The sequence below is a fragment of the Mobula birostris genome, chromosome 9 (assembly GCF_030028105.1).
Source record: "Mobula birostris isolate sMobBir1 chromosome 9, sMobBir1.hap1, whole genome shotgun sequence".
Lineage (NCBI taxonomy): Eukaryota > Metazoa > Chordata > Chondrichthyes > Myliobatiformes > Myliobatidae > Mobula > Mobula birostris.
Genome location: NC_092378.1, coordinates 123,669,574 through 123,695,171, shown reverse-complemented (window position 1 = coordinate 123,695,171; position 25,598 = coordinate 123,669,574). Strand labels below are relative to the sequence as shown.

The 25,598-nt window shown below is 40.9% G+C and overlaps 1 protein-coding gene across 7 annotated transcripts in view; it reads right to left on the bottom strand.

Moving 5' to 3' along the window:
- Window positions 1-25,598, bottom strand: part of rbfox1 (RNA binding fox-1 homolog 1) — a 412,559-nt gene that overhangs the window by 266,320 nt on the left and 120,641 nt on the right. For 5 of the 7 annotated variants that reach the window (XM_072268734.1, XM_072268733.1, XM_072268739.1 and 2 more), the window contains exons 1-2: window positions 22,619-22,653; window positions 21,125-21,367 (exon numbers count right to left, since the gene is read on the bottom strand). In XM_072268734.1, coding sequence (XP_072124835.1) covers window positions 21,125-21,367; window positions 22,619-22,651 — 276 coding nt within the window. In that variant the 5' untranslated portion in view covers window positions 22,652-22,653. Of the gene's footprint in view, window positions 1-21,124; window positions 21,368-21,626; window positions 21,700-22,618; window positions 22,654-25,598 lie in introns of those variants that run through there. The other 2 variants (XM_072268736.1, XM_072268735.1) reach the window with 2 other exon arrangements.

Below are 25,598 nucleotides of genomic sequence, written 5' to 3'. Positions count from 1 at the left end.
AATAAAAATGTTGACAAACCAATCATTTATCATACACCCATAAAGGCCTCACCAAAAAAGCCAAAGGGGAGATTTAATTAACTATATGACAATTCAATCATACATGCCATGAAGTATAATAATAAAAAAAATAAAACTGGATTATATACTGAATGGCCACTTCATAAGGTACCCCTGTACATCTGGTCCAAGGATTCAGTTGCTGTTCAAACTAATCATCAGAATGAGGAAGAAATGTGATCTAAGTGACTATGGAATGATCATAGGTGCCAGATGGGGTGGTTTGAGTATCTCAGAAACTGCTGATCTTCTGGGATTTTCACACACAACAGTCTCTTGGGTTTACAGAAAATGGTAAGAGAAACAAAGCAGCCAGTGAGCAGCAGTTCTGTGGGTGAAAGTGCCTTGATAATGATGGAGGTCAGAGAAGAATGGCCAGACTGGCTTAAGCTGATAGGGCGGCAATAGTAACTCAAATCACCATGTATTTAAACATGTAGAACATAGAATAGTACAGCACAGTACAGGCCCTTTGGCCCACAATGTTGTGTCAACCCTTAAACGCTACCTCCCATATAACCCCCCACCTTAAATTCCTCCATATACCTGTCCAGCAGTCTCTTAAATTTCACTAGTGAATCTGCCTCCACCACTGACTCAGGCAGTGCATTCCACGCACCAACCACTCTCTGAGTAAAAAACCTTCCTCTAATATCCCCCTTGAACTTCCCACCCCTTACCTTAAAGCCATGTCCTCTTGTACTGAGCAGTGGTGCCCTGGGGAAGAGGTGCTGGCTGTCCACTCTATTCCTCTTATTATCTTGTACACCTCTACCATGTCTCCTCTCATCCTCCTTCTCTCCAAAGAGTAAGGCCCTAGCTCCCTTAATCTCTGATCATAATGCATACTCTCTAAACCAGGCAGCATCCTGGTAAATCTCCTCTGTACCCTTTCCAATGCTCCCACATCCTTCCTATAGTGAAGTGACCAGGACTGGACATAATGCTCCAAGTGTGGCCTAAACAGAGTTTTATAGAGCTGCATCATTACCCTGTGACTCTTAAACTCTATCTCTCGACTTATGAAAGCTAACACCCCATAAGCTTTCTTAACTACCCTATCCACCTGTGAGACAACTTTCAAGGATCTGTGGACATGTACTCCCAGATCCCTCTGTTCCTCCTCACTACCAAGTATCCTGCCATTTACTTTGTACTCTGCCTTGGAGTTTGTCCTTCCAAAGTGTACCACCTCACACTTCTCCGGGTTGAACTCCATCTGCCACTTCTCAGCCCACTTCTGCATCCTATCAATGTCTCTCTGCAATCTTCAACAATCCTCTACACTATCCACAACACCACCAACCTTTGTGTCATCCGCAAACTTGCCAACCCACCCTTCTATCCCCACATCCAGGTCGTTAATAAAAATCACGAAAAGTAGAGGTCCCAGAACCGATCCTTGTGGGACACCACTAGTCACAATCCTATAATCCGAATGTACTCCCTCCACCACCACCCTCTGCTTTCTGCAGGCAAGCCAATTCTGAATCCACCTGGCCAAACTTCCCTGGATCCCATGCCTTCTAACTTTCTGAATAAGCCTACTGTGTGGAACCTTGTCAAATGCCTTACTAAAATCCACGTAGATCACATCCACTGTACTAGCCTCATCTATGTGCCTGGTCACCTCCTCAAAGAACTCCCTCAGGCTTGTTAGACATGATCTGCCCTTCACAAAGCCATGCTGACTGTCCCTGATCAGACCATGATTCTCTAAATACCCATAGATCCTATCTCTAAGAATCTTTTCCAACAGCTTTCCCACCACAGATGTAAGGCTCACTGGTCTATAATTAAATTATCCCTACTACCTTTTTTGAACAAGGGGACAACATTCACCTCCCTCCAATCCTCCAATACCATTCCCGTGGACAATGAGGACATGAAGATCCTAGCCAGAGGCTCAGCAATCTCTTCCCTCGACTCGTGGAGCAGGCTGAGGAATATTCCATCAGTCCCTGGGGACTTACCCATCCTAATGTATCTTAACAACTCAAACACCTCCTCTCCCTTAATATCAACATGCTCCAGAACATCAACCTCACTCATATTGTCCTCACCTTCATCAAGTTCCGTCTCATTGGTGAATACTGAAGAGAAGTATTCATTGACGATGTTGCTCACTTCCACAGCCTCCAGGCACGTCTTCCCATCTTTATCTCTAATCTGTCCTGCTTTCACTCCTGTCATCATTTTGTTCTTCACATAATTGAAGAATGCCTTGGGTTTTCCTGTACCCTACTCGCTAAGGCCTTCTCCTGCCCCTTTCTTGCTCTCCTCAGCCCCTTCTTAAGCTCCTTTCTTGCTACGCTTAATTCCTTAATAGACCTCCCTGATCCTTGCTTCCTAAACCTCATGTATGCTGCCTTCTTCTGCCTGACTAGATTTTCCACCTCACTAGTCACCCATGGTTTCTTCACCCTACCATTCTTTATCTTCCTCACTGGGACAAATTAATCCCTAACATCCAGCAAGAGATCCCTAACATCGCACATGTCCTTAGTACATTTCCCTGCAAAACGATCATCCCAATTCACACTTGCAAGTTCTAGCCTTTTAGCCTCATAATTTGCCCTTCCCCAATTAAAAATGTTCCTATCCTCTCTGATTCTATCCTTTTCCATGATAATGTTAAAGGCCAGGGAGCAGTGGTCACTGCTCCCCAGCCGCTCATCCACTGAGAGATCTGTGACCTGACCCAGTTCATTACCTAATACTAGATCTAGTATGGCATTCCCCCTAGTCGGCCTGTCAACATATTTTGACAGGAATTCGTCCTGGACACACTTAACAAACCCTGCCCTGTCTAAACCATTGGAACTAATCAGGTGCCAATCAATATTAGGGAAGTTAAAGTCACCCATGATAACAACCCTGTTATTTTTGCACCTTCCAAAATCTGCCTCCCAATCTGCTCCTCGGTATCTCTGCTGCTATCAGGGGGCCTATAGAATACCCCCAGTAGAGTAACTGCTCCCTTCCTGTTCCTGACTTCTACCCATACTGACTCAAAAGAGGATCCTGTTACATTACACACCCTTTCTGTAGCTGTAATAGTATCCCTGACCAGTAATGCCACCCCTCCTCCCCTTTACCCCCCTCATCCCTTTTAAAGCACTGAAATCCAGGAATATTGAGAATCCATTCCTGCCCTGGTGCCAGCCAAGTCTCTGTAACGGCCACTACATCATAATTCCATGTATGTATCCAAGTATGCTCTCAGTTCATCACCTTTGTTCCTGATGTTTCTTGTATTGAAGTAAACGTACTTTAGCTGACCTTACTACCTTTACACCCTTTATTCTGCTTCTCTTTCCTCAAAGTCTCTTTATATGTTAGATCTAGCTTTATTCCATGTACTGTACTTGCAGTTCTCGCATGATCTTTATCCTCCTCCACCTCACTATCTGCTCTAACACTCTGGTTCCCCTCTCCCTGCAAATCTAGTTTAAACCCTCCGGAGCAACACAAGCAAACCTTCCCGCAAGGATGTTAGTCCCCCTCCAGTTCAGGTGCAACCCGTCCCGTCGGAACAGGTCCCACCTTCCCTGGAACAAGACCCAATTGTCCAGAAAGATGAAGCCCTCCCTCCTGCACCAATTCCATAGCCACATATTTAGTTGCAATATCTTCCTATTTCTAGCCTCACTAGCACGAGGCATGGGTAGCAATCCTGAGATTGCAACCCTGGAGGTCCTGTCCTTCAACTTTGCACCTAACTCCCTAAACTCTCTTTGCAGGACCTCCTCCTTCTTCCTATGCACATCATTGGTCCCTACATGGACCACGACATCTGGCTGCTCACCCTCCCTCCTGAGAATACCGAGAACTCGATCCGAGATATGTGCAGAAGAGCATCTCTGAACGTACAACAGGTTGAATCTATAGCAGCGGAAGATCAATGACACTTCATTGGAGGAGGTATCTAAAAAAGTGGCCACTGGCTGTATAATGTACTGTTCACCCCTCAATGAACAATTCCTAAATGGTACTGTAGAAAACTGACAATCATCATTTAACCACATCACTAATATAAATTGTACAATCCTTTCTTTACCTTCTAATATCGAACATATCCTTATGTAAGAAATCACTCTTTGTCCAAAATAATGGATTATTTCTGAAGCAACTGGAACGGATATGGCTAACACGAGGGGGCATAGTTTTAAGGTGCTTGGAGATAGATACTAAGGGCGAGTCAGGGGTAAGTTTTCACACAGAGAGTCGTGGGTGCGTGGAATGCACTGCCGGTGGCGGAAGTAGGTACAATAGAGTCTTTTAAGAGCCTCTTAGATAGGTACTTGGGGCTTAGAAAAATAGAGGGCTATGCGCTAGGGAAATTCTAGGCAGTCTGTAGAGTAGGTTTCGTGGTCGGCACAACATTGTGGTCTGAAGGGCCTGTAATGTGCTGTAAATTTCTATGTTCTAGATGTACTTAAACACATCACAGCAATAGAAGAAAACCTGTTGATGTACCCACTCTTGAAATTATTATTATTACAATGATTAAGCAGACAACAGTGTCTTACCAAAGTTCACCAAAGGTTTAGAGGGATATAAGCAAAATACAGGCAAATAGGACCATGTCAGTTAGACACACTCTTTGGTATGGAAGAGATGGGTCAAAAAGCTTGTTTTTATTTGTGTCATTTTATGATTCAGTGTCTCTATGGTAAGAAAAGCTTCGTGTTCAAGATTAGATTGTCAAATTTTAAAGCTGCTTAAAATACTTGAAAGACTTTGCTAAAATTTCAAAAATGCTCAAAATGAAGCAGAAATAAATTGCTGGGCAAAAGAATCTTTTATTCGACCCAAAGTCATGAAGGTAATGTATAAATACTAGTTCAACTTATCCAGATCTTAGACCATGATAAACAAAGAAAAGGTAATAAGACTGGAGAAATAAAAATGTGGCATATTATTGGTAATGATAGCGAATATTAAATAAACTAGTAATCTCTTGGATTTGTAAATCATATTTACAGAGAAAACCAGCACAATTTTCTCACAGAAACATGCTCAAAGAAAGTTTGACAAAGCAAGGAAGCAGAATATCCAATCAATAGGCCAAACGCTCAATCAAAGTGATAAGTCTTAAGAAGCATTGTAGAGGAAGCGAGAGATATAGAGAGGTGGCAAGATTAGGAAATGAATTCCAGGACACTGACATTGGACTGCTGAAGGTATGGCAAATGAAAATGGAGCTATTAAACTCAGACAACAGGAATTCTGCAGATGCTGGAAATTCAAGCAACACACATCAAAGTTGCTGGTGAACGCAGCAGGCCAAGCAGCATCTGTAGGAAGAGGTGCAGTCGACGTTTCAGGCCGAGACCCTTCGTCAGGACTAACTGAAGGAAGAGTGAGTAAGGGATTTGAAAGTTGGAGGGGGAGGGGGAGATCCAAAATGATAGGAGAAGACAGGAGGGGGAGGGATAGAGCCAAGAGCTGGACAGGTGATAGGCAAAAGGGGATAGGAGAGGATCATGGGACAGGAGGTCCGGGAAGAAAGACGCGGGGGGGGGGGACCCAGAGGATGGGCAAGAGGTATATTCAGAGGGACAGAGGGAGAAAAAGGAGAGTGAGAGAAAGAATGTGTGCATAAAAATAAGTAACAGATGGGGTACGAGGGGGAGGTGGGGCCTAGCAGAAGTTAGAGAAGTCGATGTTTATGCCATCAGGTTGGAGGCTACCCAGACGGAATATAAGGTGTTGTTCCTCCAACCTGAGTGTGGCTTCATCTTTACAGTAGAGGAGGCCATGGATAGACATGTCAGAATGGGAATGGGATGTGGAATTAAAATGTGTGGCCACTGGGAGATCCTGCTTTCTCTGGCGGACAGAGCGTAGATGTTCAGCAAAGCGGTCTTCCAGTCTGCGTCGGGTCTCGCCAATATATAAAAGGCCACATCGGGAGCACCGGACGCAGTATGTCACCCCAGTCGACTCACAGGTGAAGTGTTGCCTCACCTGGAAGGACTGTTTGGGGCCCTGAATGGTGGTAAGGGAGGAAGTGTGAGGGCATAGAGATGATCAGCATGATGGACCAATCAAACTCTAAGATCACTGAGTGGCCAAAGTTGCTGGAGAGTGAACAGTTTGGAGTGTTACAAAAATAAAATCAAAAAATTCAGGCAGCAAATCAGACAGTCTCTGTGGAAAGAAAAACAATAAATGTTTTGAGTCAGTGACCCCTCATCAGATTCTGAATATTTCAGAATTTTTCATAATTCTCAACATCTGCCTCTTAAATTTCCTTGGAGGGTAGAATTTAGAGAAAGAAAATGACAAAACTAAGCAGGGATTTGAAAACAAAGATGATAACTTTAAAATATATGTGCTTATCCAGGAGCCAACATTAAAAAAAAACAAACACAGTAGGTAGACGGATAACATAATAAAGGGCATAACAGGAAGAGTGGGATTGACTTTAAGTACATTAAAGATAGAAGGTCAGGAATGCATCATAGTCAAGTCTTAAGATTTGTGATCAGTAGCTATTTTTTCCCTGAAATATGACATTAAGATTTCGCATCATCTGGTTTAGTTATAGATGGTTGCCAGTAAGAGGAATGGAATGACTAACTATCACTAAAGACTCCAGTAAATTTCCACAGATGTACCATGGAGAGCATTCTAAATGGTTGCATCATCATCTGGTATGAAAGGGCCACTGAACAGGATTGGAAAAAGCTGCAGAGTGTTGTAAACTCAGGCAGAGACACTCGCCTCTCCAATATTGAGGACATCTTCAAAAGGCAACGCCTCAAAAATGTGGCATTCATCATTAACGGCCCCAACACCCAGGACATGCTCTCTTCTCATTATTACCATCAGAGAGGAAGTACAGGAGCCTGTTGACACACACTCAACATTTGAGGAACAGTTTTTTCCTCCCCGCCGTCAGATTTCTGAACAGAAAATGAACCATCTCATGATCATTACCTCATTATCTTAGCTCTCTTTTTGCACTACTTGTTTAATTTACTTTTAATATATATTTATTATAAGTTATTGTATTTTTTATGGATTGTACTGTACTGCTGCTGCTGCAAAAGAACAAATTTCATGATATACATCACTGATAATAAACCTGATTCCAATTCTCTTTGGAGCAAAGAGCTGAAATGCAAACGTGATCCAAAGGTAACTGCTCTCAGTAGCAATACAGCATTAACTAGGTGTGGCATCAAGAGGTCCTGGTAAAACTGAAGTCAATGTATCAAAGGGAAAATGCTTCAATGGCTGATAGCGTGCATTATATAAAGGGAGATAGATGATTGTTCTTGTTAGTCATCCAGTTTCCAAGAATACTGCAAGAGCTCCTCAGGGCAGTGTCCTCAGTTCAACTACTTTCAGCTGTTTCTCCAGTGACTTTCCTTCCAAACCAGTAGAGGGGATAGTCACAGAGGATTACGCAATGTTTAATTCCAGTCACACCTGAAGCAAATGAAGCAGCTCACCTCTGCAAGACCTGAACAGTCATGTCACAAAAATGCCAATGGCAATCCAACAAGAGAGAATCTCTCCACCTATGCTTGAAATTGCATGATATTATTGTCACTGAGTCTCCACCAGCAATATCCTCAAGAAACCTGAACTCACTCACGTAGTTCATGTTTAACTTAACCAACAATCAGTTTTGTGACTAGGCCTGAACTGGATCTAAGTGTGGAGAGCTTAGTGCCTAATTTTGACAGCTATCCCGCATGGCAATAATACACCCCAACCACGGTGGCAAAGAATGAATCAGCATCAGAATCTGGTTTAGTATCACTGGTCCATGTCAGGTTTCATAGTTGCAAAGTACAGTTATTATCAAAGAATGTATAAATCATACAACTTTGAGATATGTTTGTTTACAGGGAGCCACAAAGCAAGAAATCCGAAGGAATCTAATAAAAAAAATAAAGACCAGCACCCAATGCACCCAATGTAAGAGGAAAAAAAGCAAAAAATCATGCAAACAATAGAAACGGGCAACACCATTCCAAACCAATTGAGCCCTTAGATCCGAACCCCAGAGCTGCCCGGAGCAGGCCCAAAGCCTGGGCATCAGCTCATCATATTAGCAGGCATGAAACATTGCAGCCAGTGCATTCGTCGTAGCCTCAGCACCATGGGGAGAAGAGTGAACAGAATGGAGAGTGAGTGAAATCAACTCTAACCTTGATACCAATATCCTGTCTTTCCAGCCTATCTGGGCCAGTGTTTAAATTGTCCAAACAGCATATTGTACCTTGCATTAGCACTGAGCACCACTGCAGCAAAACGCTCCGACCTGGACCATGCAACCCAGTGACTTGCTCCGGGCCCAGATTTCACTGCCTAGCCTGAAGCTACTCTCAAACTCTTCAAATTAGCTTGGCACCCAGGGCAATCCAACCTCACACCCAGACCAGCTGCATGGGCATTGGAACTTCTGTACCTTGACTCCTCTCTAAATGGCTCATGCCATCTGCGTCCTTCGCTCGCCTCTTCATTGTTTGTGGTGATAATTTACCAGAACTTACTTCAGAAAAAGTGTTATGAGTAATGTTTTTAGTTGAATTTCTTGACTTTTGAACTACCAGTGAGCTGTTGCATGCATTCGGTACCGCCATCTTAAACCAGAATGTTGTGAAATTTGTTAGTTTGGCAGCAGCAGAACAATGCAATACATAATAATGGAAAAACAACGTCAATTACAGTAAGTATATACATTAAATAGTTAAACTAAGTAAGTAGTGCAAAAATAGCAATAAAAAAGTAATGAGGTAGTGTTCATGGACCCAACGTTAATTCAGAAATCAGATGGCAGAGGGGAAGATGGTGTTCCTGATCGTTGAGTACATACCTTCGGGCTTCCGTACCACCTTCCTGATTGTAACAATGAGAACAAGGCATGATCTGGGTGATGGGGGTCCTTAATGATAGATGGTTTAAAACAATTAATATTGTTTTAAACCTTCTCATACCTATCGGTTGCTGAGATTCTACTTAGAGCTGAGGTAGAGGTATCTCTTTTATAAGGATGGTAAAATAATGACAACTCATTTTAAACCTCTTAAAATTGGCTGAAATACTTATTTATTTATCTGTTTATATATTTATTTGTTTGTTTATTATGTTTTAATTGTTTTTGCACAGTTTGCAAACTTATGCACATTGCTTGTCAGTATTTGTGTGTAGTTGTTCATTTAGTCTATGGCATTGTGTTTCTTTGTTCTATTGTGTAAGCCTGCAAGCAAATGAAGCTCAGGGTAGTAAATGATGATGTATATGCACTTTGATATTAAATTCACTTTGAACTTTGAAATATAGGTCAATCTGGGAAATTATTTTTATAATGCAGCCATGACTATTTCTCTGACTGTTGTATTTTTAGTGAATAATTTTGTTTTATTTGGTTCTCGAAAACGAAAATCACAAGAAGTGCAGGAAGGAATTGGCAACGTAGGCTTGATGGAAGAATGGAAAAAGTCGATGCAGCCCAGCAGGTAAGTTTGGTAATGAAACAAAACGAATGAACGTTCAGCCTGGCAAAATATTGAACAGTACATTGGCCCAACTGGCTTGCAGAATATCAGTGGGAAACTTTCCAATGCAGGATACAGGGAATACATGGTAAATCGTTAACAGAAAGCATCAATGAATAAAGCCTGAAGGTAAATAGAATAGTCAAACTAGAGTTTTAGAAGGAAGCATGTGATAAAGTTAGAGATCAGAATACAATCACTGGTATTGCTGCCTCTTTTGATCATGTTTCAAGATTCTTTGTCATTCTTTTACAGATCCTCCCCAAATGGGCAGCCTGTATATATACAAGTGAGTGTTGAAGAGACCAGTGGGATGGATGGGAATGGATTTGTTGCTGTGGATTGCAAGCACCTTCTGATGTGGGAACAGGATATTTGCACACATTGTGTCTCTTCATTTCCCCCCACTCCTAAGCTGCAACAACTGGGGTCTAATTGAGTTGATCTGGGAGCATTGACCAGACTCACTTGCTCATCCACTGACTCACTGAAGTTACCTGATGGCCACTTCTCCTGTGCCAGCTCACTTCCCCGTCACTGCTGTTTCTATGATTCTCTCTAACGCTCTGTTTTTGGTCACCTTGAACAAAGCCTTAAGAACAGTTTGGGTTAAGAACAGTTCTGAGGAATGCAACCCTGTCATAAGCTGGGGACTGCTTGTACTAGAAAGAATGTGGAAAAAGATTAAGATTCTATGTTTTGTAACTTCAGGAGGGATAGACTTCAGCAAACCTTCACTAAGGATCTGAATAACAGTTGAAGAGATTTCAGATCTCTGCATTTAAGTTACAGTGGATGAATCAAAGAACCCCTGCAGAAATGTCAATAATCTTGCATCCAATTGTGTAGAAATCCTAATGGTCCAACACCTGCTTCACTCATTAGTCCATAAAGTGCCCTGGGAATATAAAGTGGTGTGTGCAGCCAGAGCTGGGAGTCCCATCTGTGGATTGCCAGAGACTGGACTGTGGATCCAGACTAAGATCTAGAACACCAAGGTCAGAAACATACCTAGATTTGCTGCTAGAATCCTGGTCCATAGTACTTACATATTTTCCACTCTCTTTAAATGTGCTGGCTTCACTGGAAAATGTATTACATAACTGTGTAACAGATAAAGAAAATTTATTAAAACTGTGTTTGGTTGAGGAAGCTTTAGAAAGGGTACAGAGGAGATTCCCCAGAACACTGCCTGGATTAGACAGCAAGTCTTATGAGAAGCGAACTAGGGCTTTTCTCTTTAGAGTGATGGAGTATGAGAGGTGACTTGATAGAGGTGTACAAAATGATCAGAGGTATAGATCGAGTGGATAGCCAGAGACATTTCCCCAGGATGGAAATGGCTAACACAGGAGTCGCAATTTTAAGCTGATGGGAGGAAAGTACAGGAGGGTTGTCAGAGGTAAATTTTTTTTTTCCACAGAGACTGTGTAGGTGTATGGAACAAACACTTTGCCAGGGGTGGTGGTAGAGGCAGAGGCAGATCTGTCTTATGAATAGAATTGGAATTCAATAGTCCAGAAAAAGGTCAGAATGGCACCATCATAGTTTCAAGGGCATCCGATAATGAGAGTTTTACTGTACATTGTTGAAGTTAAGCTAAGAGTTCTTAGGCAATGTAACTGAGAAATGATTGAGCTGAGTTTCTGTTTGCCTCCTTCCGAACCTCATATAGCAAGCAACTTATTTGGTTCCTTCATTAAAACGGAGAATTTTTGGGATGGTTCCTTGATAGGTCTTTCTCTTGTGGTTGAGAACAATGAGTATCAAAGCCGCAGACGTGGATAGTTAACCTGCCAGCTTTATACTGTATATTGTGAGGTAACCAAGCAATACAAGGAGAAAAGCCATCAAAATAGCAGTGCTTAAGTCACACTGGGGTAAGTGTACATATTTTATATATATACACACACAAAGGTACATACATACTTTGTGCTAAGAAATGAACGCAAATAGCATTGTTTGAATTTGGGGTTAACATCAGTAGTAGGGCCAGACAGTTAATTTTATGTTGGCAGCTTTTGTGACCTCCTGTCTCATTTTTGTTTAACTTCAACGGAACAGTAAGCCTAGCAAGGTATAATACTTGCTGCCAATTTGCAATCACCCATCTTACATTGGTGCCAAAATCAAATTTCACAGCCAATGAGTCTGATTGTGAATGCTCACCTTGCTGCCAGGCTGAATGTTCGTCACACTGTGAAATCAATAAGGCTATTGATTCATATCAGGCATCATCTCCCCAAGTGTTTGCTTGGACTGCATCCGGAGACATTTAAGAAGTATCCAGTTCTGGGAACCAGACTTCAGAAGGACGTGAAGGTTTTGGAGAGAGGATAGTAAAGATTTACTGGAATAATTCCAGTGATGAGGGATTATAGTTACATGGACAGAGTAGAAATGCTGGAATCTTTCCCCTCACAACAGAGGAGGGTAATAGGAGAGTCATTAGGTGAATTTAAAATTGTTAAGGGAAATAGCACAAAAATTGGAAATCTGGCCCAATTAGTGTAAAAAGATGTAAATGCCAATCAACGAATCAAATGCAATATGATATATTCTTGCTTTATGATATTTTTGTCAGAGTTGATTACATTACAATGATCCCTACACACAGTGGCCACCTCACTAGGTACATCTGTACACCTGCTTATTAATGCAAATATCTAATCAGCCAATCATATGGCTGCAACTCAATGCACAAAAACGTGCAGACACGATCAAGAAATTCATTTCTTGCTCAGAACAAACGTCAGAATGGGGAAGAAATGAGATTCAAAAGGCATGATTGTTTGCCAGAAGGGGTGGTTTGAGTATCTCAGAAACTGCTGATCTCCTGAGATTTTCATATGCAAGAGTCTCTAGAGTTTACAGTGAATGGTGCAAAGAACAATTTTAAAAATCCAATGAGCACCAGTTTTGTGGGTGAAAATACCTTGCTAATGAGAGAGGTCAGAGGAGAATGGCTAGACTGATTCAAGCTTAGAGGAAGGTGTGATTAACTTAAATAACCACATGTTACAACAGTAGTATGCAGAAGACCGTTTCTAAACACACAGCACATCAAACCTTGAAGTGGGTGTCGACAGCAGCAGAAGCCCATGAACATATTAAGTCACGTTGTTTAATTAACAGCTGTGGGAAATGGCTCAGCCCTGTTAAAGACAGGAGATCAAAGAAAGCAGGAGCAAAGTTTGAAAGCAAAGAAATGAGGGAGGACAGGCAAACCAAGGCAGGATGATTAGGTCTGGTTTTAATGATCAAATGTTCAAAGTAAATTTATTATCAAAGTACATACTGTAAATGTCACCATATACAACCTCGAGATTCGTTTTCTTGCGGGCATACAGTAACAATAATAGAGCCTGTGAAAGACTGCAACCAACAGGGTGGACAACCAAAAAGACAATAAACTCTGTAAATACAAAAACTAATAATAAATAAATATCGAGGACATGCTACAAAATAGCTTAGTGAAGTGAGGATGAAATGGGTGTATGACAGTCAGCTGGGTCACAGGTCTGGCCCACAAATGGGGACCAGTCAGAGGCTATGACTGAAACTTATGCCTTAGAAGGCAGACAATGGTCATAAAGTAAAATTCAAAGAGTAAACTGTGAGTGATTTATAAAATGTGGTGCTGATATTCCAGCAAATTCCCTTTAAATCATACAGGATTCACCACTTTCAGAAACTGCTCCTCATTTTATTGCAAGGACGTTATGAAGTTCATATGTTGCATATTTCTGATGTAACTTTTGGGTCATGGTTAAGGTTATTGGCAAAGAAATGAAAGGAAACTTCCTTGATGGAGTATGTGGTTAGGATTTAGGAAGCTTTCCCTGTCTGGTTACTCCATGTAGAATTAGCAGAGCACTGCAATAAGAATGGAAAAGAAGTGAAAAGGTCAGGGAAAGTTCCAGCAAGTGGGGTTGCTAGTCAAGTGTGTTAGATTGAGTTAATAGTCCAAATCTTCATTCAGTGGTGTGCATGTCACTAACTTGGAAAGAAATGCCTATATGTTTTCCTTTTATGGAACTGAAGGTGTATTTATTTTCCAAATTGATCACTATTTCCAGGTTGTTTTATTTCACTCGAGATCTTCAAATAGTCACTTTCTTCTGTGAATCATTCTTGTGCACTGAGCACCAATCTCCATACAAGGGGATTCCTGAGCACATTTGAAGGGAAAATTGGATCGTGTTGGTTGGAATATTGGACATTCCTGGAACAACATGGTCAGCAGAGAACATGATGGGTTTGCTGGTAATTTATGTATTTGTTTTTATGTTCATCCTTGAGCATCTCCTCACATCCTGCATTATTAGACTGTCCCAGAAATGTCAGCTCTCCAATCTATACCCCTCACTCTATGATTATCCCCACTGAAAATAATGGAACTTATCCATCCCTCCCAATACTATTAATAGATACCCCCGAACCTCCCCTATCATGACCGTCCAACAGTTCCTCTTCCACTTCATTACCTCTATCCCTCTCTGTCCCTCTAACATGCCTGGCTCCTGGGTTTTGCACCCTTCCTTCAGTTACAGGTTATGATACTGAATTCAGTTCTAAAGTGAGAATCACTTGATCTGCTGCTCCTGAGACCTTGAGCCTTTGGATAGAATGAAACCAATAGCAGACCTTCAGCAACCAGATCATTAATATCCCATCACTGTAATGGCCATCTTGCATGTGGCTTAGAGCACACTCGGATTTCTAGGCAATAGTAATCACACAAGAGACATTTTGGAACTTCATTCTAACCTTGCAAGAAGAATGCTATCATTCTATAACCCTACTCTCTCCTCTAGGTAGGCCTTTTTTTCTATGAAGAACTAATCCAATTCCATATTGAAAGTAATTTTAAAAATCTGAAGAAGGAAATCAGCAGGTCAAGCCGCATCTGTAGGAGGAAAGGAATCATTTACAGTTCAGGTTGAAACTCAACATCAAGTTTTGTTTGTTGCTCTGTATTCCAGTATCTGCAATCTCTTATGTCTCTGTGTCTCCACTTGGAAAGCCATAATTGCATCTGCAACCTCCTACCCTTTCAGACAATGCACTTCACACTAACCACTAATTGCCCAAACGGGTTTTTTTCATGTTTTTTTTAATTCTTAACCCATTCACCTTAGATCTTTGCCTTTTGTATCTGGCTCTTCCCCTAGAAGGAACACTTCCTCTCCATTCGCATATCACACTTACTCTCAGGCTACGTCCACACTAGACCGGATAAATCCGTAACCAAAGCTTCTTCTCTTTGTTTTGACCCCCCGTCCACACTGAAACGGCGTTTTCCTCCCCCAAAAATGGAGCTTTTCTAAAACGCTCTCCAGAGTGTTTAAATCTGAAAACGCCAGTTGGGTATGGTAGTGTGTACGGGGTAACCGGAGCTTTTTAAAAACGTTATTAGAATGTGCCGGAACAGATTGTGGCGGCAGCGCTGCATTTCATTGTTTTCTTGAACGCAACCTCCAACACCACAACAATATCTGACAATAGATGTGTAACAGCCTAATGTAACATTGTATGGAAATACAAGATAACACTGATGCAGACATGTTTTATACATTTAACAAGTTGCTTTATTAATGTATTGCTTGTGCAAACATTCAATTACTGCAATTGTCACTACTTCCAAAATGTCATTTTTAAGTAGTAGCTTATGTTTAACATAGACATGAAAATGTTAAGGCAAAAAAAGGAAAATTGTAAGTTTCACTTTTACTCAGGTAAAAATAAAATCACTTTTGCCCAGTAACTCGTTCTATTGCACATGTTAAATACAGCAAAATAAAACAGAAAGGCATGGCAAAAGTAAAGGCAAACAAATGAGGTAACAGCAAATTTCACTTTTGCCCAGTAACAATTTATTGCATTTAGTTGTAGCTTCGTCCCTTTCATCGGTGAAGAGACAATGGCTATAGGAAACGTTTCCAGGGTGACCCCTCTCTGGGAGTGGGGAAGATATTGGTGGGGCCACCCGGGGGTCTGTGTGTCCGTTATGTGCAGCTACTGTAGTGGCTGTGAGGCTGGTATTGCGGCCGTGAAAAGTCCTGGGGGGGAGCCATCATATACCTCATCATTGCAAATTCTTCCGCAACAGAGTTAGTCAGTTTTTCAATGTTCGTTGGCAGCAGGGTCATACTGTCTGTGAACTCCCTGTCAGTTGCCTCCATACGCTCAAGTATTTGTTTTTTCAGTTTTAAGCCCTCCTGTGCGAGAGCCAACAGCTGTCTGTCGTTTGGCAATTTCCTTTTAAGTTTTTCTAGTCTGTAACTGGACAAACGCGCACCAAGTATACCATTTCCTCTTCACTTGTTTTCTGTAGATGTGTCCTGCGCATGCCCAGTAGGAGGAGATTTGCCCAAATACCCATTATAAAGTGGACGGAGGTATTTACAAAAATGCCCGGTGTGGACGCCTATTGTTTTTACGCGAAACCGGTGTTTTCAAAATTATCTGGTCTAGTGTGGACGTGGCCTCAGTATTTCTGGTTCAAGGAAACAGTCAAATTTCTCTAAATTTTTCCTGAGAAATTCCTCATTTCTGGAGCCATCTTAGTAAATATTTTCAGTGTTCTGTCCAAGGTTTTCCCATCCTTCCTGTAATATGCTGACCATAAGTGGATTCAATACTCTGATCACCACCAACCAATTTGAAAAAGGTTCATCATGACTCCAATGCTTTTTCATTACATCCGTCAATTCATGAAATTTGCTTTTCTAACTTGTCAAGCCACTTTCAAATATCTAACCACATAGGCATGCTGAATCACAAACAAGAGAAAACCTGGAGATGCTGGAAATCAAAGTAACGCACACAAAATGCTGGGAGAACTCAGCAGGCCAGGCAGCATCTATGGAAAATAGTAAACAGTTGACGCTTCAGGCTGAAACCTTTCATTGTTCATCAGGACAGAAATGCGGAATCTTCATTTTTTTGTGTTCCCTTGAGGTAAAGAAGCCTTAAAAGCATAAAAGGCTGGAGTTTGTTGTTTATGTCAGTAGTTCCATGCAGAACTGTCCATACTTATTTCCATAAGTTCAGAAGTTCTCAGCAAAAGTCCAAATCTTTTGACCTAGCTTTGCTGACAATATCATGATTTCCCTTAGGATTCAATTCCAATAGCCTCATCAACTACTTTTATCTCCTCATTTTAGTTCTTATACAAACTCCTGTTGGTTTCCATTAATTTATCTATTCTCATCCAAGTGACTGGTAATTCTGGTCTTAATTGCATTTCTACAGACTTCCTCATTATGAAGGTTAAACTGGCTGGTGATAGTTGTTGAGATTACCTTTTGGAGCCCTGTTTGAAAGTATTGCTGCACTGCAGTACTGCATGACTAAACTGAAAATCATGTGAACAAAAGGCAAAGTACAATACAGGGAGTTATAGTATGCTTAAAGGAAAACTTCCATTCTGCTTCCTTAAAGCACCATTCTGTTTCCTCAACCTTTTCTTCAAATCTTACTTGATGTTACCACATTCGAATGGTCTCCAATATACTTCTTTCAAGAAGTTATGTTCACTCCTCATTCTCCCACCTCTTTCCCTTTCAAGGATACATTTTGTTGAGACTGAATACACCCCATTATAGTGAGATTATAGCGAGAAACCAAAATTTGAGAGATATGTTTGAGAAGATCAAAACAATGTAACATTGGAAGGATGTTCAAAGTATTGCTTGGGATTCAGCAGTACAATTTCCTATCTTTTTTGAAACAAATATAAAGTTAATAATTCAAATCTAATCTTAGGAGCCGACCATTCTAATCAAAAACAACCTACTATGTCTCCTAAGGGCTTATGAAATAGTGCAGTTAAATGAAACGTTCTCAAAAATGAGTATGCGGTGGATGAATGTTATCATGTGTCTTCTTCATCCGTAAAAAATGTTTTCAGTCTTGCAGCTGTGCAAGGAATCCCACCACCAAGCAAATATTTCCCTCTTCCCCCACGCCCACTTTCTGTTTTCCATAGGGATTGCTCCTTACATGACGCTCTTGTCCACTTGTCCCTCCCACTGATCTCCCTCCTGGCACTTATCCTTACAAGCGGAACAAGTGCTTCACCTGCTTTTACACCTCCTCCCCCATTACCATTCAGGGCCTCAAGCTGTCCTTCCAGGTGAAGCGACACTTCACCTGTGAGTCTGTTGGGGTCATCTACTGTATCCATTGTTCCCAATGTGGCCTCCTGTATATTGGTGAGACCCGGCGTAGATTGGGAGACCACTTCGCCAAGCACCTACACTCCATCCACCAGAAGAAGCGGAATCTCCCAGTGACCACCCATTTTAATTCCACTTCCCATTCCCATTCCGACATGTCCATCCATGGCCTCCTCCACTGTCATGATGAAGCCACACTCAGGTTGGAGGAACAACACCTTATATTCCATTTGGGTAGCCTCCAACCTGGTGGCATGAACATCGATTTCTCAAACTTCCAGTAACGGCACCCCCCTCTCCTTCACCATTCCTCATCTCCTTTTCCCTCTCTCACCTTATCTCCTTGCCTGCCCATCGCCTACCTCTGGTGCTCCTCCCCCGCTTTTCTTTCTTTCTTGGCCTTCTGTCCTCTCCTATCAGACTCCCTCTTCTCCAGCCCTGTATCCCTTTTACCAATCCATTCCCCAGCTCTTTACTTCACCCCTCTCCTTCCTGGTTTCGCCTATCACCTTGTGTTTCTCCCTCCCCTACCTTTTCACTCTACCCCTCATTTTTTTTTCAGTTACTGCTGAACTATCTCAGTTCAAAATGTCAACTGTACTCTTTTCCATAGATAATGCCTGGCCTACTGAATTCCTCCAGCATTTTGTGTATTTGCAAGGAACACACATACTCAGAGCTCAAGACATTTCCATTGGTTCAAGGCTATAGGTCGAATTTTCATCAGGAAAAACCAAGGACTGATGGATATAGAATGCTAAGTTTGAAATATTTATTTCACTGCACATTTGTAGCTCTATCTGCATATATTTCCATCACCATTTAATCTTATTGTTGCTATTAAAAGTTATTTACATTTCACTCCAATGTTCTTTGCACTGATGGATTGCTCCTAAGTTAGCCCAAATAGGTGAAGATAGTTATGCAACTTGAAATAACATGTGAATTATCAGAAATAACCGGCATCTAACTGAATGATTCAACTTTCTTTAACAACAAGCATTCAGCAAATTTCTGTACATTGATTTAACCTGCACTATCTATGGTTAAAAGTTGCCACACAGGCCAGGCAATTGTATATTCTGAGTAAATTTCAATCTTCCCATGTCCTAATTCTCACCTTATAATGTGGTGTTATGGAAAAGAAATTTTGGCTTACTAGTTAAAATTGATGCAGAGAAATTCAGCTTTCTGGGATTCTGCTAGTATAATGTTTTATGCCATATTTCTTAATAATCACATTTATATGCTGATCTAAAAAGGAACTCTTTAAATTGTCTCAGAAAATCCTAATGCACCTTCAAGCGCTGATTTGTAAAGTATTAAAGTATCAAGTGAAATAATCAATTCTTTGTATTGTTTAAATTATCTATTTTCCTCCACTGCAGGCAGGGGAAGATAGTTAATCTATGATCAGCTCACTCTGCTTTTGTAAATTTCTGCCTATCTAAACAGTTTAGTTTAGATAGTGTGACATTGCAGTTTGCAATTGAAATCTAACTTCACTTAAAGAGATGTACTCCTTTGTTAGCTGCGTGTTCTTGGTTTATAATGGATATAATTGTTTTAGATGTGTAGGATGGATTAAAATAATACCCAAGCAAAGTTAATTGTGCCACTTCAATGACATGGAATTGGGTTGGCACCAAATTTTGGGGTCAGGAATTGGTTTTGCCAAATGTCTTTATCTGTTAACTATATTTTACCAACTTTTTGACAGCTTGTGTTGGTGACACTCAGGAAGGTGATGGAGTATCACATGTATGGGGTGGAGTGGGGAGGAAAGGAATGCAAGCTCACTCCCTTGAGTCCTCATCACTTCACTCAGCAAACCATTGAAAGACATTGCATTGGCTTGAACATAGAGACCTGCCTCATTCTTTGTTGTAAGAAAACATGGAAAATCTTGAACAACAATTGATCCACTGATAAAATAAACATTGTGCAGAATGTCTGAAGGTAGGAACAAATGAGGCAGAAAGCTATAATTTATCCTTGTAAGATCAACTGAATTCACAGTACTATGTTTAATCTCCATATGCTCTTTCAATAGATGCACTGTGATAAAATACAGCAAGCTGTCACATCAGCAGCCCAGGCTTTCCTGCATCCAACAAGATATCATTCTGCCTTACAGGGGCAAAGTGTACCTTCTGATACCTTAGTACAACATATCCTGACATGGTCATTGCCACATATTTGACCGTAAGTCAAAAGCATTGTTTTGTTGATATTGTTGTCATGATTTGGATAATGAAAAAACATAAGCATATTTTTGGACTTTGGACTTTGTTGACTAAAGCAAATATCTGTGAGGGCAGATTGGTGGTGGTGCTTCAATGAAACTTGAAGTTCATAGGACCATCACATACAAAACAGCATCAGGCCGGGCAGCATCTATGGAAAAAAGTACAGTCGATGTTTTGGGCCAAAATGTCAACTGTATTTCTTTTCTATAGATGCTGTCTGGCCTGCTGAGTTCCTCCAGCATTTTGAGTCTGTTGCTTGGATTTCCAGCATCTGCAGACTCTCTCTCATTCATATGACCAAGTCTTCCAGATGAAGTATCTTATGTACTTCCTTACTTGCAAGGTAAACAATTAAACACGTCACTTCAATATGTCAGTTTCTTGTTGGTCTAATATCAATGCACTTATAATAAAAACTTCATTAATAAAAGACTGAAATTTATTATAGAATAAAAATAATATGTCTCTTTGGCTCAAATCACACATGGTCTGTCCAGCTCCATTTTGAATGCTACCAAGCATATCACAACTATAGAGGGTCAGACTGACTGCAATGTGTTTCAAGTAACATGCTTAGAGCACTGGTACTCAAAGTTGCCCATTTCTCCAGGGAGAATTTGGCTGTTAAACATAAATTTAAAGTCAAACTTTCTGGGTGGTATCATTTTATTGCCGGTCATAAAGCCAGTCATAACCCAAGGTTACCTTGAAGTAACAACACATAAAGAAGGCACACTTGTTCTGACCAATGTTGGACTAACACCTACATACACACACCTGACTCAAGAATGTGAAAATCATTATGGTGCAATTTCTGTGCAGGTGAGCCATGGTTCTTCTACCTTGGCATTCTTATCACAACCTATATTTTTTTAACAAAAGGTACAATCTTTCAATCAGGTATGTGTTGGCTATAACCTGAAATGCCAAAACATGGTTCAGTCGTAAAGACAAAAGTGATATCCAAACTCCAATTCACAATCAATAGATCTTCCTACATTAATGAATTCAGCCAATATTAATTAACTAGTAAATACCAAAATAAAATGCAGACAACCCAAAAATATTGTGGCTCCTACTTGTGGACATAAAAGTAGAAAATTGCACTTACTGTGGCTGTTCCGGACACGGTTTGTGCATTTGTGTCGGTACCGCTCTGTTCTGAGTGTGTCTGGGCAGTAGGGTACATGTTTAACGTGTGCTCAGGGACTGTGGTCTGGCCTGTGTAGTCCGGGGCTGGATGGGGATGTGGAGCTGTGTATTCTGTTGGGATCCCATTCTGAGGTGGAGCAAACTGAGCTGACGCATAAGGCTGCGCCATAGTGTCAGGGGGTGCTGTGGCTTCCTGGTTACCCTGTGGATCAGAGGAAAGAATAAAATGAACAGAATTAAAGACAGGGAAAACTCATTTCCAGGTGTAGTTCACATGCTAATTTCTCATACTTGTCTTTTCCCTCAGCCATGAAACAGCTGTTGTGTGGACCCTGCAGACTCTAATTAACATCATCAATGCTTTCAATCCAGCCCCCACCCCTAATTAATATTCATGTTTTCACACTTTGTGATAACTACTACCAACATTTAATTAGAAGCACTAAATTCTCACACATTACCTCGGCACCCACAGCATCATGCAGCTGAAAACTCAAATGTTTAGTACAAATGTGAAACTGTTTATAGTGTGATGTCTCAGCAGCATCTGACACTGTGGGGTTTGTTATTGAAGTCATCAGGTTTTTTTTAAGCTGCTTTGGGGCTTGGAATCCCTTATAAAGTAGTTGTTGGCGGCAGAGGAGAAGAACAAAGGGTGGCAGACTGTCAGGCTTTGCTAAATGTGCTGGCCCAAATCTAATGAAAACCACATTTAGCTCGAAAATATGCTTTACGTGGCGCAGTTAAAAATCCAGTTTATTGCTTTCAGCTTGAAGGCGAGCAATCATATAACTAAAAACCAGGCTAATCACATGGAAGTCTATGCAGACCTAACATATTTTTTTCAAAAACCCTTTTAAGTTATCAGTCTGACACAGCTCTGAAGGCTTCATAAAACTCTTCTGCCACATAAAAGGTCTAAGTGGCCGATCTTCAAAAAAGTGATTCAGAGCTTCCTTTGCTTTCTGCAGTCAATTATGTTGGATTTTTGTGACAATCGGTAAGGACACAAGACACTTAGTGTCAGCATTCAAACACCAAGGATTTGCAGCTTACATTGAAAGGCTGCGAGGTTGATGTAAATTATATTAAATAAAACTACCATACCATCGGGAGAGCAATGTGGGCTCACCCGCGATAGCAGAATTCCCTTGTGTAGCAGTGAAATGAACAATAATCCCGCAACTCTGTAGAGCTTCCAAGAAAAACCTGCTGCCACGCTTGCATTACTGAGCCTTAATGGTGTATTCTGTAATGCTGCTGAACACCAAGAGACCAAAAGCAGTACCACAGATTCACTGCTGCGCTTACAGTACGGACGATTCTCTCCTGTGCAGAGTCTCTCACACAGGACCTGCGCTACTGGCACCAGTTTCACAATTCAGACAATCCCTGGTTTCCATCCCGCCTCAAATCTACAAGCTGAAGCAAAAGAAAAGAGAAATAAAAATACCTGCTGCACCATCTTGCTCTCTTTTTCCTCCATAAACTTATAAGCTGCAATACTAGGCCATAAAGCATCTGCCAAAAGCAAACATTAATTATGGATGAAGGCGTGTGTGAGCATGTGTATGTTGGGGAGGGGGTGTGGGTGGGTGGTGAACTTATGCATTCTTTTTGACCTCCCACTCAACATCTGACTACTCCCAAACCTGAAACATATGGGTCTTCCTGCCAGACTTTACCCCAGCTAATCACAAGAGGCCACTCCTCTGACAACTGCTACCAGATACAGTGCTCTAACAACTGCCAGACATTTTGATACAGTAACACAAAGCAGCGTGCAAGCCTCTGCATTCTTTGGCTGCCTTAACTAAGGCTTGAAGCAAAGAGTATTTTTTTTCCATGCTTCATGTTATGGTCACATGCTTTCACACAAAATAAAGCAGAACGCTATTTCTGCTTCAAGCCACTTTAGATACAAATGTTATTAATGAAGAAATACAATGATCAAATGCAGACATTGCTGTAGCACTGCATTACCATAACTAATTTATCACACTTATAAGAACGAGCAACTGTGGAAATATTTTCCGATGCAGCGATATACAGTAAACTGGTAGATTCTAGCCCTCCATCCTTCCTTATTTAAAAAAATACACATGGGCGGTGTAGAATGACAGAAAAGTTGGAGCATGGTGAAAGCCATTCAACCCATCAGCACTATGCTGATTCTTTATATCCATTTATTCTCTTCAGAATCCTAAGAATTCTTTCTGTTCAGATACTTACCTAGCTCCTCTTTGAACAATACAACTGAATCTACCTCTACTACTGTCCTTGCAATGATTTCAGTCTCTTACTCCTTGCTGAGAATTTTTTTTCCCTCAAGCCACCTTTGATCCCTTTAACTTCATTCTACATCCCCTTTTTCTCGACCTCGCCTCCCAGGGGAACAGCTTTTCCCCACCTGCTCAGTCAATAACAATCATTCCTTTAAATACCTCTTTCAGATTCCCGTGCTATCAAAAGAACATTTCCAGCTTCTTAAGTGTATGTATCCGCAGCAGTAAAACTTTCGGCCCTGATTCATTCTGTTTGATTTTTCTATGCCCTCGAGAGAGCCTTCAAACCTTTCCTAAACTGTGGTGTCCAGAACTGGACACAGTGCTCCAGTTACTTACAAAAGCAATATTCTCAAATATGGAATTGCAGAAAATTACATTTTTCATCCTTATTTTTACACAGGAAAGATCACGGAAATTTGGGCTGCGGAAAGTTGGTTAGAAGGTAAGAACTGAGGCAGGTCAACCAAGGGGCAGAGCAGAGGGACTAAGTGTCTTACTCCCACTCCTTATTGTCTGACATCCTTATGTAGTCAATATCACCTATAAAGATTTTCTAAAAATGCGTAAATTTTATGAGCTGGGCAATCCTTTATATATCAGGGATTCATGGCTAGCTACATGACAGATAAAGCTAGGTCATAATTGGAATCACTATAAGATAGATTTGCATGACCACTCACACATTATGATCAAAATTGTAATATATTATGCTGCACATTTAATTTATCATCTAGGAATGAAACAGTGGTTGACTCAATTGGTATTAATTTCTTCCTGTTTTTTTCTCTCTCTCCTTTGAAAATATCAATTTAAACTGTTGCATCATTCATTCATGATTCCAAACATCAACAATATGAATCTTTTGCATAGCCTTAATGCATGGTAAGAACATTTTGATTTCCTGACTAGGATGGAGATTGGATCAGTAGCTCCTGTACTGAGTAAAGCAAAGTCCATCGATGCATTGACTGAGTTCCCTTCACCAGCTTGGTTGTAAAGGGATCAGCTTTGCTTCCAAAGAAGCTCCTTTAAGTCTTTGATACCAGCAGAAATAGCCAATTATGCAGCCACAACACAAAAATGAAGGAACACTGCCTGACAGACTAATACAGAGACAGAACATGTAAACTGAAAAGTAACCACAATAGGCAGAAAAGTAGTTTAAGTGCAGTTGAAAGACTTGAGTCCTTAATTTATAGAACATTTTCAAGATTAAATAAAACAGCCAATTGTACAGGTATAGCCGAAGTAACTTCAAATAAAAATAGATCAGTTGCACAATAACTGAATTGCAATATGAGAAATAGAATCAGGAGCAGGTCAAATGGCCCTTCATCGCTGCTGTCCCATTCATGGCTGACTTTATACCTCAGTGCAATGCTCCTGTACTGATGCTCCTATATTCAAGTCTGTCAGTCTCTGAGCAACATTGTAGCTGAACAAGTTTCTATAAACTATACTTTAATTCCCTAGTTACACAGTTGAACTTTAATATATACTCAGTGGCCACTTTATTAGGTTCAGGAGTGGAACCCAGTGTGGTCTTCTGCTGCTGTAGCCCATCCTCTTCAAGACCGATGTGTTGTGCATTCAGGGATGCTCTTCTCCACATCACTGTTGTAACGCATAGTTATTTGAATTACTGGCCATTGTCACGAACCCCGTGATGGGAATAAAGAACCAGCAGAGATGGGAAACACTTTGGAGTCCAGTATTGCTATTAACTAATAATATTTGTTAGTAACTATGCAATACAGTAATATAAATGTAAATAAATCAAACAGGTTAGCAATGATTATATATATAAGTAAGTATATCAGTAAGTGTGGAAAATATATGTATGAAAAACCAAGCTTCTTTAGGTCTAGGGGTAAAATGATATAGTCTTATGATGATGAGTTAAGTTCGGTTCAGTTCAGTTCGTGGTATTGAGTTAAGTAGTGATGGAGAGATTTGAGTCTTCAGGTGAGCTGACGCTGTCGATCTTCTTGTTGTCCTTCGAAATCCTGTAAAAGTCACCGACTGTGACTTTAACAAAGGGGACGGGTCTTCTGCGGTGGAGCTATACCCCAGGTGAGGGTGGACACATGGACAACTCCCCACCAGTCAACCCTTTTCCCCTTTCCACTGCAAGAGCGATGGATC